The following is a 17,819-nucleotide window of genomic DNA, read 5'->3' on the forward strand; positions in this document are numbered from 1 at the left end:
TAGCTCAGCGCTAGGACTGACCATGCCGTAAAGTCATGCCACATGCGTGACGTCACTCGGAATGCAATACTGACAATAAATGTGTATTTTAAACAAATCTAGTGAGTCTAAAAAAATCAAACCAAGTGCCGTTTGAAAGGATAATTTATCCTGCCTTTAGGAAAATTAAAATGAAAAAATATAAAAAATTATATCCAAAGCAATGGCTGGATCTAAGGTGGATTTCATAGTACCACCATAGAGTTCGGCGTGCTCTGCACTGCTTCGTTGGCGCCCCTAGAGTGCAGTACCACCCGGAAATAGCCGCCAGTTTTCCCTCTCCTCATAATAGAGACTCTCTGGCTGTGTTCGAAACCGCCTACTTCTCCTACTATTCCTACTAGTCATACTTTTTTAAGTTCCCGGATGTACACTAGATGCATACTAGATTCGCCGAAATGTTGAGTATTCATCATGAGGTTACTTGTCACACTCAAACTACCCAAGATGCAACGTAACGTGACGTCGCCCATCGCCATTTGAACGGTCAAATTCCGTTAACGGGACGAGAGCAGTCAAAACGGCATAACCGGAAGTGCGTTGCTCACTGCGGCTAGCTTTACTAGCGGCGAATTCGTGGGAACAAAATTGTAAATAGCCGGTATTTTGTCAGATTTTCAACACCTTGGGGGTCTAAATGACTACTTTCTCGCCTGAGAATGTGTCAAATGTTGCTGAAGTTATATATTTACAGAGTTTATAGCTTAAGCGAAATCAGCTTTTCAGGCCGGCTGATTTCGGCTCGGGCAGGAGTGAAGTGCACTGTGTGTGTAAACGCTCTGCATACTGTCAGATAGATGAGTATGCCGTTTTCAAGTATGTAGTATGTAGTAGGCGGTTTCGAACACAGCCTCTCAAATACGCACATTGAGAAACGGCCCATTACCCGACACACACTGCGAAGCCTCGGCTCATCTCGGAACATCTCGGCTCATCTGAACATCTGGTAACATGGCAACAGAAAGCTGCATGCAGGTGAGTCCAGAAAAGAATGAATTTAGCGGTCAGACGTTAGCAGAAATGTCTTCAAAGTGCTCTGTGTCATTGGTTTGATTCCTTCTCCTGGACACGGCCAGTCAGAACATGCAGCAGAGAGTAAAAAGTTCAAATAACCTGGCTGCTATTCACAGTTAGCATGTCCTGCTAATGCTAACGCTAACGCTAACCGTTAAAGCTTTAAACGATCCCAGAAACACAACCTCAGCTATAGGTTTCAATAAGCCGGCCAGATGGCCAAATAAAATGGTGCTTTATCCTTTTAGCTGTGTGTGAAACATACTTCTGGGCCCTTTTCTTCCTCTTTTCTAATCTTTTGGGGCACTTTTTGACCATCCTGTCACATTTTCCACTAAAGCTGCAGTTTTCTTAACTTCTTTCTGTAGTTTTGCTGAAATCTTTTGTGATTTAAAAAGTTGATGATCAATGTCAAATTGAGAATGGTTCTTTCCAGACTTATCTGAGCATCATTTGGCTTTTTGATAGAAGTGTGCAGCCAAAACATGTGATTTGATGTGTTTAACGTACACAATATGCCATATTTCATGATTTGATCTTAAAATGGGACTTAATTATGCTCAATATAAATACTTTAATTACATTAAGAGTTTAAGTTGTGTGAAGAGGAGTCATAGCATTATTATAAAGACTTGTCGGTGATCCAGGAAAGTATCACAGGAGCAGTAGAAATACAGTTCTCCTCAGTATCAGTGTCTGATTTCTCAGATTTACACTCAGAAGCCAATTAAAAGACAGTCTGACTGTCCTCTTCAGAAGTGTCTCATGAAAGCTTCATTATTCACTTTCCTTTACATATCCAATATTTTTCTTTTATCCACGAATCAACAAGGACTGAGCACATGATAAAAAGGTTCTGGAAATGAGAACAGGTTTAGAAACTGAGAGAATCTGAACCTCAGTCTTTGGGAGGATATTGGGACCCTTTCCTCAAACAGGATCATTGTCTTAATGTAGTAAAATGATTTAAGTTGATCGTGTTCCACTGACTCAGATGAGATTTATGGGATATTGCACAAAGTGGGTGTCGGTCTACAGAGTTATTATTAAATTTTTTTTTCTGAATTTGATCAAAAAGCTACAAATGTTTTGAACTTAGTGGGTCTTTAAAGAAGCATTTTAAAGTTCACAGGGATTTAAATAAAAACCACAGTAATGAGTTTAATGGAATGTGACTGGATGGTTAAAAACTGTGCAGAAAGGTTATCAAGAGAAGAAGAAAAGTGGGTGTGGTTTAACACGCTGCACGCCACAGCTGGATCTTATCGTATGTGCTGACAGTTGCAGAGTCCATCAGTCTGACCAGAATGGAGCAGCAGGAGCAGAACCAGGAGCAGAAGCAGGAGCTGGAGCTGGAGCTGAAGCAGGAGCTGAAGCAGGAGCTGAAGCTGGAGCAGAACCAGGAGCAGGATCAGAACCAGGGGCAGAACCTGAAGCAGGAGCTGAAGCAGGAGCTGAACCAGGAGCTGAACCAGGAGCAGAACCCCTCCACCATGAACAGAGCCGGCTCATCCTCTGGGTCCACCGGGCCACAGGTCAGTGTGGAGGACGTTTTTATTTTAATTCTTATTTATTTGGTTAGGACACTGCATATTAATCAACATATCAGCAAAGCATCAATGTAAATATGCCGGAGTTAGCACAGTTGCTAAATTTCATCCGTTGTCCACAGGCAGGTATCATAAAATCATACAGACAATACACCATGACAAAAAACTAAAGAACAAACAAACAGAAAATATTTTGAAAGATTCACATCAAAGTTAAGAGTCCGTACACTAGTGGTGCAACGGATCATCATTGATCTGTGATCCGTTCGGATAAATTATTTTGGTTCGGCACACACATGATCCGCGGATTGCTTTATGAAAAAAAAATAAATTGTGCGCATGTTCAGTCCTCACACAGTCGTTACCATTCCTGCTAGTTTCCAGGGACAGAGCTACTTTCCACGCTATGGGTAAAAGTCTGCAACAGTTCCCTCTTCAATAAGCAAACAGTCCTATGGCTTGTTTGTTATTTATTGTCCTCAGCGTAAAACATGTAGAATAGTGGGCATGGAAAATAAAAGTAGGCTAGACTTCGGTGCAGACTTTGCAGCGACATCACCCCGGTGTTTCACTGACAGGAGTGAAACCGAAAGCGGGTGAACAACCGCTCATCACCGCGGCATTTAGGCAGCCCCTTCCTTCACAATCTGACCGGGCTAAAGCGATCACAAACGCTATCGGTGTGTTTTTATGTTGCACTTTAAGTTGTTTTTCTTTGATTATGTTGAAAAGAAGATGTTAATTGTGCACTTTAAGTTGATTTTATATATTTCAATTTAATAATTTAAAAGTGTTAATAAACAAAAAGACAAAACATGTTTATTTGTCTTGTCTATTTTTTTTTTTTCTGATCCGAAAAATGATCCGATCCGCGACTCTGATCCGAGGAACGATCCGAACCGTGATATTTTTGATCCGTTGCACCCCTACCGTACACAAAAGGGAAAAGATGGAGAGGTGACCCATGAGAGCAGCTCTGGCTGTTTTCAACCACTGTTTAAGGGTCTTTTTAAAGGTGGTGGAATTGTCCGAGTTTCTAACACGATTTGGCAGTGTGTTCCAGCACTGTTCCTCTGATGGACTCCACCATTTGGCCAAACTTAGTCCTGCATCATTGCACATCAGTCTCCTCTAGTGCTCTGGTGTTTACTCTAGAGGATTCTGTCTTTTTCAAATCCTGTAATAGTGGAGGGGCTAATCCTTTGGAAACCTTAAAGATGAGACAGACATCCAAAAATAGCTGATAGCTATCAAAGTCCAAGATTTTGCACTCTGATGTATGTGACCATGTTGTATAACAGTAGGAAATACGAGGAAGTATCACTGCATGCGTAGAAGTCTTTGCTGACTCCATAGTCAGGAAGGGTCTCATATGTTTGAAATTTGATAAGTTAGATTTAATTGTATTTGTGACTTTTTTAACGTGTTGCTTAAAATTAAGATTAGAATCAAAGATTACCCCGAGGTACTTAAAGTGTTGAAACACATCAAGTGTCTCTGCATCCACCATGACTGATGGTTGCTGTCCCTCTGTTGGCTGCTGCTGGGAGTAAAACATACAGACTGTTTATTTTTTTATTCAAATGTAAACAACAGTTTTGGAGCCAATGGGACACTGGCTCCCAGGGCCGGTGCTAGCCATTTGGGTGCCCACCGCTGGACTGATAGTAAGGCATACCGGGCATTTGCCCGCTGGCCTGATGACTTACTGGCCTGCGCTTTTTTTTTTTTTTTTTTTTTTACGAAATATAATATAATAAAGATTTAAAACATAACGCAATATGTGGATAACGGTATATAAACCCTCCTATTGGTGCATAAACTGGTAGATCGGCCCTTTAGTCATGATTGATTGAAGCCTGGGCCAATGATGTGAGGAGCAGGCCAATTAGGCCTACCCCTCCATCTCGTCCTCGGTTGGTAGTGCCTGGCAGAGCGATAGCGGGCAATATGGATGTTAGTGGGAAGAAAAGGAAGGGTGGCGCTGAAAGAGCCAGGGATCAAAAGAAAGCAGCCCTTCAGGCAGACGCTGCGAAATGCCTGAAAATATCGGATATGTTTGCTGGTCTTGGACACGGAGCCTCCACATCTGCGGCAGTAGCATCAGCAAGTAGGCCTACAAGTGGAGGAGAAGATGCTCAACAGGTGGACGAGGCGGGGACTACGGCCATGATAGTAAGTCAAGGTTAACTTCAGCTATTAATTGATGAACAGCAAAATGTTTATAAATCAGACATCTACTGTATGTGTGAGAGAGAAATTCTGATCTTCTGGTCCGAAGTAAATTCAATTCAATTCATTAGGGACCGAACAGTGAAACTGCAAGGACCCTATTGTATCTGTAAGGATTATTATTTTTCTCCTCCTCCGTTATTAGGGACCGAGCAGTGAAACTGCAAGGACCCTATTGTATCTGTAAGGTTTATTATTAGGGACCGAGCAGTGAAACTGCAAGGACCCTATTGTATCTGTAAGGTTTATTATTAGGGACCGAGCAGTGAAACTGCAAGGACCCTATTGTATCTGTAAGATTTATTAGGGACCGAGCAGTGAAACTGCAAGGACCCTATTGTATCTGTAAGGTTTATTATTATTAGGGACCGAGCAGTGAAACTGCAAGGACCCTATTGTATCTGTAAGGTTTATTAGGGACCGAGCAGTGAAACTGCAAGGACCCTATTGTATCTGTAAGGTTTATTATTAGGGACCGAGCAGTGAAACTGCAAGGACCCTATTGTATCTGTAAGGTTTATTATTATTATTCTTATTCTTTGCAAAAGGTATGCGAAAACTCAGGAAATTTTGCAAGCGCCACGTGCCAGTCGACGACATGAAAGAATCTAAACATTATATCTTTGGAAGTTGCTCATTGGCTCTGTAGCGCCCCCTACGGTGCATAAAAATGGTCCCCTTAATAGGATTAGTTTCGCGTAGGACAATGAAATTCGGTACACTCATTCACCATGCCCAGACGCACAAAAAAGTCTCTTGCCGCCATGGTCCCACGTACACAGGAAGGCGGCCATTTTGGATGGAAAGTGCGTTTTCGTGCCATTTTTGGCCGATTCCACGCCTTGCTTAAGATCGAACTTGTCCTACAGATTTAATGCTACAGACTTCAAACTTGGCCAGGTTACTCTTAAGACATGGGGGGGGGAATTCATGGAGAAACTTTTTCAAAACTTAAAGGGCGTGGGCGTGGCAACTCCTCAAAGTTCGATGACTCGCCATCACTCGCCACAAAAAATGAAGTCGCTTATAACTCCCACATACATTATCCAATCTGTCCCAAACTTCATACGGTGAATGCTGGACCTAGCCTGAACGCATACATATTATCATAACGACATCCACCTATAGCGCCACCTGCTGGGGGTTGGAAACATCTCTTTTTTTCCACATCTCGCATTTGATCGAACTCGTCCTACAGATTTAATGCTACAAGCTTCAAACTTGGCCAGATTACTCTTAAGACATGGGGGGAAAGAGTCATGGAGAAACTTTTTCAAACCTCAAAGGGCGTGGCCGTGGCGACGCCTCAAAGTTATGACTCGCCATGAAGAATTAAGTCGCTTATAACTTCCACACTCATTATCCAATCTGTCCCAAACTTCATACGGTGAATGCTGGACCAAGCCTGAACGCGTACATATTATCATAGTGACATCCTCCTATAGCGCCACCTGCTGGTGGTCGGAAATGTCATTTTTTGCCACACCTCACATTTTATAAAACTCCTCCTACAGATTTAATGCTACAAGCTTCAAACTTAGCCAGGTTACTCTTAAGACATGGGGGCAAAAATTCATGGAGAAACTTTTCCAAACTCTGAACAATTCGGGCGTGGCCAGGCGGTGAAAATCGTGTGATGGTGTTTGTGATTTGAAAGCCTTATCATCATCACAACGTCATGAAACTTGGCACACACGTCCATCCTGAACACCTCGTACGTATGTGAAGGGTATCGTGTGTGGGCGGAGCAAAGTGGCTCAGTGGCGCCCCCTAGGGTACTTAAAAATGGTCCACACATTGGGGTTAGTTTTGCGTGGGACGACGAAATTCGGTACACTCATTCATCATGCCCAGACGCACAAAAAAGTCTCATGCCGCCAATGTCCCACGTCCACAGGAAGTCGGCCATTTTGGATGGAAAGTGCGTTTTCGTGCCATTTTTGACCGATTCTACACCTTGTATAAGATCGAACTTGTCCTACAGATTTAATGCTACAGACTTCAAACTTGGCCAGGTTACTCTTAAGACATGGGGGGAAAAATTCATGGAGAAACTTTTTCAAACCTCAAAGGGCGTGGGCGTGGCGACGCCTCAAAGTTTGATGACTCGCCATCACTCGCCACAACAAATTAAGTTACTTATAACTCCCACATACATTATCCAATCTGTCCCAAACTTCATACGGTGAATGCTGGACCCAGCCTGAACGCGTACATATTATCATAGTGACATCCACCCATAGCGCCACCTGCTGGTGGTTGGAAACATCTTTTTTTTTCACACCTCGCATTTGATCAAACTCCTCCTACATATTTAATGCTAAAATCTTCAAACTTGGCCAGGTTACTCTTAAGCTAGGGGGGAAGAAAACTCTTGAGAAGCTTTTCCAAACTCTGAACGGTGTGGGCGTGGCCAGGCGGTGACAATCGTGTGATGGCGTTTGTGATTTGAAAGCCTTATCATCATCGCAACTTAATGAAACTTGGCACACACGTCCACCCTGATGACCTCGTTCGTATGTGAAGGGTATCGTGTGTGGGCTGAGCAAAATGGCTCAGTGGCGCCCCCTAGAAATTTTCAAAAACCCCTCCTCATTGGAGTTATTATGTGCTCGTACGAACGCAGAGGGTATCGTGTGTGTGGGCAGAGCTGCGGCTCCAGCGTCCAGCGCATGCCCCAACGTGCGCACATCCCAACGTACGCACACCTCGGTCCCGCTCACAGCTGCTTGCAGCTTTCTAGTTATTATTATTCTTTCTTTCTTTCTTTCTTATTCTTTGCAAAAGGTATGCGAAAACTCAGGAAATTTTGCGAGCGCCACATGCCGGTCGACGACATGAAAGAATCTAAACTTTATATTTTTGGTAGTCGCTCATTGACTCTGTAGCGCCCCCTACAATGCTTAAAAATGGTCCCCGCAATAGGATTAGTTTCGCGTGGGACGACAAAATTCGGTACACTCATTCATCATGCCCAGACGCAAAAAAAAGTCTCATGCCGCCATGGTCCCACGTACACAGGAAGGCGGCCATTTTGGATGGAAAGTGCGTTTTCGTGCCATTTTTGACCGATTCCACGCCTTGCTTAAGATCGAACTTGTCCTACAGATTTAATGCTACAGACTTGAAACTTGGCCAGGTTACTCTTAAGAGATGGGGGGAAAAATTCATGGAGAAACTTTTTCAAAACTTAAAGGGCGTGGGCGTGGCAACGCCTCAAAGTTCGATGACTCGCCATCACTCGCCACAAAAAATGAAGTCGCTTATAACTCCCACATACATTATCCAGTCTGTCCGAAACTTCTTACGGTGAATGCTGGACCCAGCCTGAACGCGTACATATTATCATATTGACATCCACCTATAGCGCCACCTGCTGGTGGTCGGAAATGTCTTTTTTTTTCCACACCTCGCATTTGATCGAACTACTCCTACAGATTTAATGCTAAAAGCTTCAAACTTGGCCAGATTACTCTTAAGACATGGGGGGGGGGGAATTCATGGAGAAACTTTTTCAAACCTTAAAGGGCGTGGCCGTGGCGACGCCTCAAAGTTATGACTTGCCATGAAGAATTAAGTCGCTTATAACTCCCACAAACATTATCCAATCTGTCCCAAACTTCATACGTTGATTTCTGGACCCAGCCTGAACGTGCACACATAAAATAGTGACAACCACATATAGCGCCACCTGCTGGTCGTTGGAAACGTCTCTTTTTTTCCACAACTCATATTTTATCGAACTCCTCCTACATATTGAATGCTACAAGCTTCAAACTTGGCCAGGTTATTCTTAAGACATGGAGGAAATTAATCATGGAGAAACTTTTTAAAACTCTGAATGGTGTGGGCGTGGCCAGGCGGTGAAAATCGTGTGATGGCGTTTGTGATTTGAAAGCCTTATCACCATTGCAAGATCATGAAACTTGGCACACACGTCCACCCTGACCACCTCGTGTGTATGTAAAGGGTTTCGTTTGTGGGCGGAGCAAAATGGTTCAGTGGCGCCCCCTAAAAATTTCCAAAAACCCCTCCGCATTGGGGTTATTATGTGCTCGTACGTACGCAGAGGGTATCGTGCGGGTGGGCGGAGCTGCGCGACTACGGAGTCCAGCGCATGCCACAACGTGCGCACATCCAACGTACGCACACCTCGGTCCCGCTCACAGCTGCTTGCAGCTTTCTAGTTATTAGGGACCGAGCAGTGAAACTGCAAGGACCCTATTGTATCTGTAAGGTTTATTATTATTCTTTCTTTCTTATTCTTTGCAAAAGGTATGCGAAAACTCAGGAAATTTTGCGAGCGCCACGTGCTAGTCGACGACATGAAAGAATCTAAACATTATATCTTTGGGAGTCGCTCATTGGCTCTGTAGCGCCCCCTACGATGCTTAAAAATGGTCCCCTTAATAGGATTAGTTTCGCGTGGGACGACGAAATTCGGTACAATCATCCATCATGCCCAGACGCACAAAAAAGTCTCTTGCCGCCAATGTGCCACGTACACAGGAAGGCGGCCATTTTGGATGGAAAGTGCGTTTTCGTGCCATTTTTGACCGATTCCACGCCTTGCTTAAGATCGAACTTGTCCTACAGATTTAATGCTACAGACTTCAAACTTGGCCAGGTTACTCTTAAGACATGGAGGTAAAAATTCATTGGCCAACTTTTTCAAAACTTAAAGGGCGTGGCCGTGGCGACGCCTCAAAGTTTGATGACTCGCCATCACTCGCCACGAAAAATGAAGTCGCTTATAACTCCCACATACATTATCCAATCTGTCCCAAACTTCATACGGTGAATGCTGGACCCAGACTGAAAGCTCACATATAAAATAGTGACATCCACTTATAGCGCCACCTGCTGGTGGTTGGAAATGTCTTTTTTTTTCCACACCTCGCATTTGATCGAACTCCTCCTACATATTTGATGCAAAAACCTTCAAACTTGGCCAGGTTGCTCTTAAGACATGGTCCGAAAAAATCATTGGCCAACTTTTTCAAAACTTAAAGGGCGTGGCCGTGGCGACGCCTCAAATTTATGACGCGCCATAAAAAATTAAGTCGCTTATAACTCCCACATACATTATCCAATCCGTCCCAAAATTAATACGGTGAATGCTGGACCCAGCCTGAACGCGTACATATTATCATAGTCACATCCTCCTATAGCGCCACCTGCTGGTTGTTGGAAACATCTTTATTTTTCCACACCTCGCATTTGATCAAACTCCTCCTACATATTTGATGCAAAAACCTTCAACCTTGGCCAGGTTACTCTTAAGACATGGGGGCAAAAATTCATGGAGAAACTTTTCGAAACTCTGGACGGTGTGGGCGTGGCCAGGCTGTGAAAATCTTGTGATGGCGTTTGTGATTTCAAAGCCTTATAATCATCTCAAAGTCATGAAACTTGGTACACACGTCCACCCTGACGACCTCGTACGTATGTAAAGGGTATTGTGTGTGGGCGGAGAAAAATGGCTCAGTGGCGCCCCCTAGAAATTTTCAAAAACCCCTATGCATTGGGGTTATTGTATGCTCGTACGTACGCAATGGGAATCGTGCGTGTGGGCAGAGCTGCGCGACTATGGCGTCCAGCGCATGCCCAACGTGCGCACATCCCAACGTACGCACACTCGGTCCCGCTCACAGCTGCTTGCAGCTTTCTAGTTATTATTCTTTCTTTCTTTCTTTCTTATTCTTTGCAAAAGGTATGCGAAAACTCAGGAAATTTTGCGAGCGCCACGTGCCGGTCGACGACATGAAAGAATCTAAACTTTATATTTTTGGGAGTCGCTCATTGACTCTGTAGCGCCCCCTACGATGGTTAAAAATTGTCCCCGCAATAGGATTAGTTTTGCGTGGGACAACGAAATTCGGTACACTCATTCATCATGCCAAGACGCACAAAAAAGTCTCATGCCGCCATGGTCCCACGTCCACAGGAAGTCGGCCATTTTGGATGGAAAGTGCGTTTTCGTGCCATTTTTGACCGATTCCACGCCTTGCATAAGATCGAACTTGTCCTACAGATTTCATGCTACAGACTTGAAACTTGGCCAGGTTACTCTTAAGACATGGAGGGAAAAATTTATTGGCCAACTTTTTCAAAACTTAAAGGGCGTGGCCGTGGCGACGCCTCAAAGTTTGATGACTCGCCATCACTCGCCACGAAAAATGAAGTCGCCTATAACTCCCACATACATTATCCAATCTGTCCCAAACTTCATACGGTGAATGCTGGACCCAGACTGAAAGCTCACATATAAAATAGTGACATCCACCTATAGCGCCACCTGCTGGTGGTCGGAAATGTCTTTTTTTTTCCACACCTCGCATTTGATCGAACTCCTCCTACATATTTAATGCAAAAACCTTCAAACTTGGCCAGGTTGCTCTTAAGACATGGGCCGAAAAAATCATTGGCCAACTTTTTCAAAACTTAAAGGGCGTGGCCGTGGCGACACCTCAAATTTATGACGCGCCATAAAAAATTAAGTCGCTTATAACTCCCACATACATTATCCAATCTGTCCCAAACTTCATACGGTGAATGCTGGACCCAGCCTGAACGTGCACATATAAAAAAGGGATATCCACCTACAGCGCCACCTGATGGTGGTCGGAAACTTAATTTTTTTCCACACCTCCTATTTGATCAAACTCCTCCTACATATTTCATGCTAAAATCTAAAACTTGGCCAGGTTACTCTTAAGATATGAGGGTAAAACTTCATGGAGAAACTTTTCCAAACTGAACGGTGTGGGCGTGGCCAGAGGTGAAAATCGTGTGATGGCGTTTGTAATATGAAAGCCTTATCATCATCGCAAAGTCATGAAACTTGGTACACACGTCCACCCTGACGACCTCGTACGTATGTAAAGGGTATTGTGTGTGGGCGGAGCAAAATGGCTCAGTGGCGCCCCCTAGAAATTTTCAAAAACCCCTATGCATTGGGGTTATTGTGAGCTCGTACGTACGCAATGGGAATCGTGCGTGTGGGTAGAGCTGCGCGACTACGGCGTCCAGCGCATTCCCAACGTGCGCACATCCCAACGTACGCACACTCGGTCCCGCTCACAGCTGCTTGCAGCTTTCTAGTTATTATTATTATTCTTATTCTTTGCAAAAGGTATGCGAAAACTCTTGAAATTTTGCGAGCGCCACCTGCCAGTCGACGACATGAAAGAATCTAAACTTTATATTTTTGGGAGTCGCTCATTGACTCTGTAGCGCCCCCTACGATGGTTAAAAATTGTCCCCGCAATAGGATTAGTTTTGCGTGGGACAACGAAATTCGGTACACTCATTCATCATGCCAAGACGCACAAAAAAGTCTCATGCCGCCATGGTCCCACGTCCACAGGAAGTCGGCCATTTTGGATGGAAAGTGCGTTTTCGTGCCATTTTTGACCGATTCCACGCCTTGCATAAGATCGAACTTGTCCTACAGATTTCATGCTACAGACTTGAAACTTGGCCAGGTTACTCTTAAGACATGGAGGGAAAAATTTATTGGCCAACTTTTTCAAAACTTAAAGGGCGTGGCCGTGGCGACGCCTCAAAGTTTGATGACTCGCCATCACTCGCCACGAAAAATTAAGTCGCTTATAACTTCCACATACATAATCCAATCTTACCCAAAGTTCAACCGGTGTATGCTGGACCCAGCCTGAACGCGCACCTATAAAATAGTGACATCCACCTATAGCGCCACCTGCTGGTGGTTGGAAATGTCTTTTTTTTTCCACACCTCGCATTTGATCGAACTCCTCCTACATATTTAATGCTAAACGCTTCAAACTTGGCCAGGCTACTCTTAGGACATGGGCCGAAAAAAATCATTGGCCAACTTTTTCAAAACTTAAAGGGCGTGGCCGTGGCGACGCCTCAAATTTATGACGCGCCATAAAAAATTAAGTCGCTTATAACTCCCACATACATTATCCAATCCGTCCCAAAATTAATACGGTGAATGCTGGACCCAGCCTGAACGCGTACATATTATCATAGTCACATCCTCCTATAGCGCCACCTGCTGGTTGTTGGAAACATCTTTATTTTTCCACACCTCGCATTTGATCAAACTCCTCCTACATATTTGATGCAAAAACCTTCAACCTTGGCCAGGTTACTCTTAAGACATGGGGGCAAAAATTCATGGAGAAACTTTTCGAAACTCTGGACGGTGTGGGCGTGGCCAGGCTGTGAAAATCTTGTGATGGCGTTTGTGATTTCAAAGCCTTATAATCAACTCAAAGTCATGAAACTTGGTACACACGTCCACCCTGACGACCTCGTACGTATGTAAAGGGTATTGTGTGTGGGCGGAGAAAAATGGCTCAGTGGCGCCCCCTAGAAATTTTCAAAAACCCCTATGCATTGGGGTTATTGTATGCTCGTACGTACGCAATGGGAATCGTGCGTGTGGGCAGAGCTGCGCGACTATGGCGTCCAGCGCATGCCCAACGTGCGCACATCCCAACGTACGCACACTCGGTCCCGCTCACAGCTGCTTGCAGCTTTCTAGTTATTATTCTTTCTTTCTTTCTTTCTTTCTTATTCTTTGCAAAAGGTATGCGAAAACTCAGGAAATTTTGCGAGCGCCACGTGCCGGTCGACGACATGAAAGAATCTAAACTTTATATTTTTGGGAGTCGCTCATTGACTCTGTAGCGCCCCCTACGATGGTTAAAAATTGTCCCCGCAATAGGATTAGTTTTGCGTGGGACAACGAAATTCGGTACACTCATTCATCATGCCAAGACGCACAAAAAAGTCTCATGCCGCCATGGTCCCACGTCCACAGGAAGTCGGCCATTTTGGATGGAAAGTGCGTTTTCGTGCCATTTTTGACCGATTCCACGCCTTGCATAAGATCGAACTTGTCCTACAGATTTCATGCTACAGACTTGAAACTTGGCCAGGTTACTCTTAAGACATGGAGGGAAAAATTTATTGGCCAACTTTTTCAAAACTTAAAGGGCGTGGCCGTGGCGACGCCTCAAAGTTTGATGACTCGCCATCACTCGCCACGAAAAATGAAGTCGCCTATAACTCCCACATACATTATCCAATCTGTCCCAAACTTCATACGGTGAATGCTGGACCCAGACTGAAAGCTCACATATAAAATAGTGACATCCACCTATAGCGCCACCTGCTGGTGGTCGGAAATGTCTTTTTTTTTCCACACCTCGCATTTGATCGAACTCCTCCTACATATTTAATGCAAAAACCTTCAAACTTGGCCAGGTTGCTCTTAAGACATGGGCCGAAAAAATCATTGGCCAACTTTTTCAAAACTTAAAGGGCGTGGCCGTGGCGACACCTCAAATTTATGACGCGCCATAAAAAATTAAGTCGCTTATAACTCCCACATACATTATCCAATCTGTCCCAAACTTCATACGGTGAATGCTGGACCCAGCCTGAACGTGCACATATAAAAAAGGGATATCCACCTACAGCGCCACCTGATGGTGGTCGGAAACTTAATTTTTTTCCACACCTCCTATTTGATCAAACTCCTCCTACATATTTCATGCTAAAATCTAAAACTTGGCCAGGTTACTCTTAAGATATGAGGGTAAAACTTCATGGAGAAACTTTTCCAAACTGAACGGTGTGGGCGTGGCCAGAGGTGAAAATCGTGTGATGGCGTTTGTAATATGAAAGCCTTATCATCATCGCAAAGTCATGAAACTTGGTACACACGTCCACCCTGACGACCTCGTACGTATGTAAAGGGTATTGTGTGTGGGCGGAGCAAAATGGCTCAGTGGCGCCCCCTAGAAATTTTCAAAAACCCCTATGCATTGGGGTTATTGTGAGCTCGTACGTACGCAATGGGAATCGTGCGTGTGGGTAGAGCTGCGCGACTACGGCGTCCAGCGCATTCCCAACGTGCGCACATCCCAACGTACGCACACTCGGTCCCGCTCACAGCTGCTTGCAGCTTTCTAGTTATTATTATTATTCTTATTCTTTGCAAAAGGTATGCGAAAACTCTTGAAATTTTGCGAGCGCCACCTGCCAGTCGACGACATGAAAGAATCTAAACTTTATAGTTTTGGGAGTCGCTCATTGACTCTGTAGCGCCCCCTACGATGGTTAAAAATGGTGCCTGCAATGGGGTTAGTTTCGCGGAGGACGACGAAATTCGGTACACTCATTCATCTTGCCAAGACGCACAAAAAAGTCTCAGGCCGCCAATGTGCCACGTCCACAGGAAGGCGGCCATTTTGGATGGAAAGTGCGTTTTCGTGTCATTTTTGACCGATTCCACGCCTTGCATAAGATCGAACTTGTCCTACAGATTTAATGCTATAGACTTGAAACTTGGCCAGGTTAGTCTTAAGACATGGGGGGAAAAATTCATTGGCCAACTTTTTCAAAACTTAAAGGGCGTGGCCGTGGCGACGCCTCAAAGTTTGATGACTCGCCATCACTCGCCACGAAAAATTAAGTCGCTTATAACTTCCACATACATAATCCAATCTTTCCCAAAGTTCAAACTGTGATTGCTGGACCCAGCCTGAACGTGCACCTATAAAATAGTGACATCCACCTATAGCGCCACCTGCTGGTGGTTGGAAATGTCTTTTTTTTTTTACACACCTCGCATTTGATCGAACTCCTCCTAAATATTTAATGCTAAACGATTCAAAATTGGCCAGGCTACTCTTAAGACATGGGCCGAAAAAATCATTGGCCAACTTTTTCAAAACTTAAAGGGCGTGGCCGTGGCGACGCCTCAAATTTATGACGCGCCATAAAAAATTAAGTCGCTTATAACTCCCACATACATTATCCAATCTGTCCCAAACTTCATACGGTGAATGCTGGACCCAGCCTGAACGTGCACATATAAAAAAGTGATATCCACCTACAGCGCCACCTAATGGTGGTTGGAAACTTCATTTTTTTCCAGGCCTCTTATTTGATCAAACTCCTCCTACATATTTCATGCTAAAATCTTCAAACTTGGCCAGGTTACTCTTAAGACATGAGGGCAAAACTTCATGGAGAAACTTTTCCAAACTCTGAACGGTGTGGGCGTGGCCAGAGGTGAAAATCTTGTGATGGCATTTGCAATATGAAAGCCTTATCATCATCGCAAAGTCATGAAACTTGGTACTCACGTCCACTGTGACGACCTCGTACGTATGTAAAGGGTATTGTGTGTGGGCGGAGCAAAATGGCTCAGTGGCGCCCCCTAGAAATTTTCAAAAACCCCTATGCATTGGGGTTATTGTGTGCTCGTATGTACGCAATGGGAATCGTGCGTGTGGGCAGAGCTGCGCGACTACGGCGTCCAGCGCATGCCCAACGTGTGCACATCCCAACGTACGCACACTCGGTCCCGCTCACAGCTGCTTGCAGCTTTCTAGTTCTTCTTATTCTTTGAAAAAGGTATGCGAAAACTCAGGAAATTTTGCGAGCGCCACGTGCTAGTCGACGACATGAAAGAATCTAAACTTTATATTTTTGGGAGTCGCTCATTGACTCTGTAGCGCCCCCTACAATGCTTAAAAATGGTGCCCGCAATGGGGTTAGTTTCGCGTAGGACAATGAAATTCGGTACACTCATTCATCATGCCCAGATGCACAAAAAAGTCTCATGCCACCATGGTCCCACGCCCACAGGAAGGCGGCCATTTTGGATGGAAAGTGAGTTTTCGTGCCATTTTTGACCGATTCCACGCCTTGCATAAGATCAAACTGTCCTACAGATTTAGTGCTACAGACTTCAAACTTGGCCAGGTTACTCTTAAGACATGGGGGGGAAAATTCATGGAGAAACTTTTTCAAAACTTAAAGGGCGTGGCCGTGGCGACGCCTCAAAATTTGATGACTCGCCATCACTCGCCACAAAAAATTAAGTCGCTTATAACTCCCACATACATTATCCAATCTGTCTCAAACTTCATGTGGTGAATGCTGGACCCAGCCTGAACGCGTACATATTATCATAGTGGCATCCACCTATAGCGCCACCTGCTGGTGGTCGGAAACAGCTTTTTTTTTCCACACCTCGCATTTGATCAAACTCGTCATACAGATTTAATGCTACAGACTTCAAACTTGGCCAGGTTACTCTTAAGACATGGGGGGAAAGAATCATGGAGAAACTTTTTCAAACCTCAAAGGGCGTGGCCGTGGCGACGCCTCAAAGTTATGACTCGCCATCAAGAATTAAGTCGCTTATAACTTCCACACACATTATCCAATCTGTCCCAAACTTAATACGTTGATTGCTTGACCCAGTCTGAACGCGCACATATAAAATAGTGACATCCACCTACAGCGCCACCTAATGGTGGTCGGAGATGTCTTTTTTTTTCACACCTCGCATTTGATCAAACTCCTCCTACATATTTCATGCTAAAATCTTCAAACTTGGCCAGGTTACATTTAAGCTAGGGGGGAAGAAAACTCTTGAGAAACTTTTCCAAACTCTGAACGGTGTGGGCATGGCCAGGGGGTGAAAATCGTGTGATGGCGTTTGTGGTTTGAAAGCCTTATCATCATCGCAAAGTCATGAAACTTGCTCCACACGTCCACCCTGACGACCTCGTACGTATGTAAAGGGTATCGTGTGTGGGCGGAGCAAAATGGCTCAGTGGCGCCCCCCAGAAATTTTCAAAAACCCCTCCGCATTGGGGTTATTATGTGCTCGTACGTACGCAGAGGGTATCGTGCGTGTGGGCAGAGCTGCGCGACTACGGCGTCCAGCGCATGCCACATCGTACGCACATCCCAACGTACGCACACCTCGGTCCCGCTCACAGCTGCTTGCAGCTTTCTAGTTTTTATTTATATAGCGCCAAATACAACAAATGTCATCTCAAGGCACTTAGATATTAAAGTCCAATTCAAGCCAATTGGAATTCAATTAATTGTAATCATAATTATTCATGAAATAATCCAATTCGTTCATATAGAGCCAATTCAAAAACAATTTTCTAGTTAAGGAAA

The 17,819-nt window shown here is 44.5% G+C and overlaps 1 protein-coding gene across 2 annotated transcripts in view; it reads left to right on the forward strand.

Annotated features, from left to right (window-relative positions):
* Positions 1-106: 106 nt before the first annotated feature.
* LOC142384600 (uncharacterized) overlaps positions 107-17,819 on the forward strand; it is a 32,693-nt gene continuing 14,980 nt past the window's right edge. The window contains exons 1-2 of one of the 2 annotated variants that reach the window (XM_075470891.1): positions 107-1,014; positions 2,335-2,588. In XM_075470891.1, coding sequence (XP_075327006.1) covers positions 2,361-2,588 — 228 coding nt within the window. In that variant the 5' untranslated portion in view covers positions 107-1,014; positions 2,335-2,360. The remainder of the gene's footprint in view (positions 1,015-2,334; positions 2,589-17,819) is intronic. The other variant, XM_075470892.1, reaches the window with a different exon arrangement.

This window comes from Odontesthes bonariensis, chromosome 7 (genome assembly GCF_027942865.1).
Source record: "Odontesthes bonariensis isolate fOdoBon6 chromosome 7, fOdoBon6.hap1, whole genome shotgun sequence".
NCBI lineage: Eukaryota > Metazoa > Chordata > Actinopteri > Atheriniformes > Atherinopsidae > Odontesthes > Odontesthes bonariensis.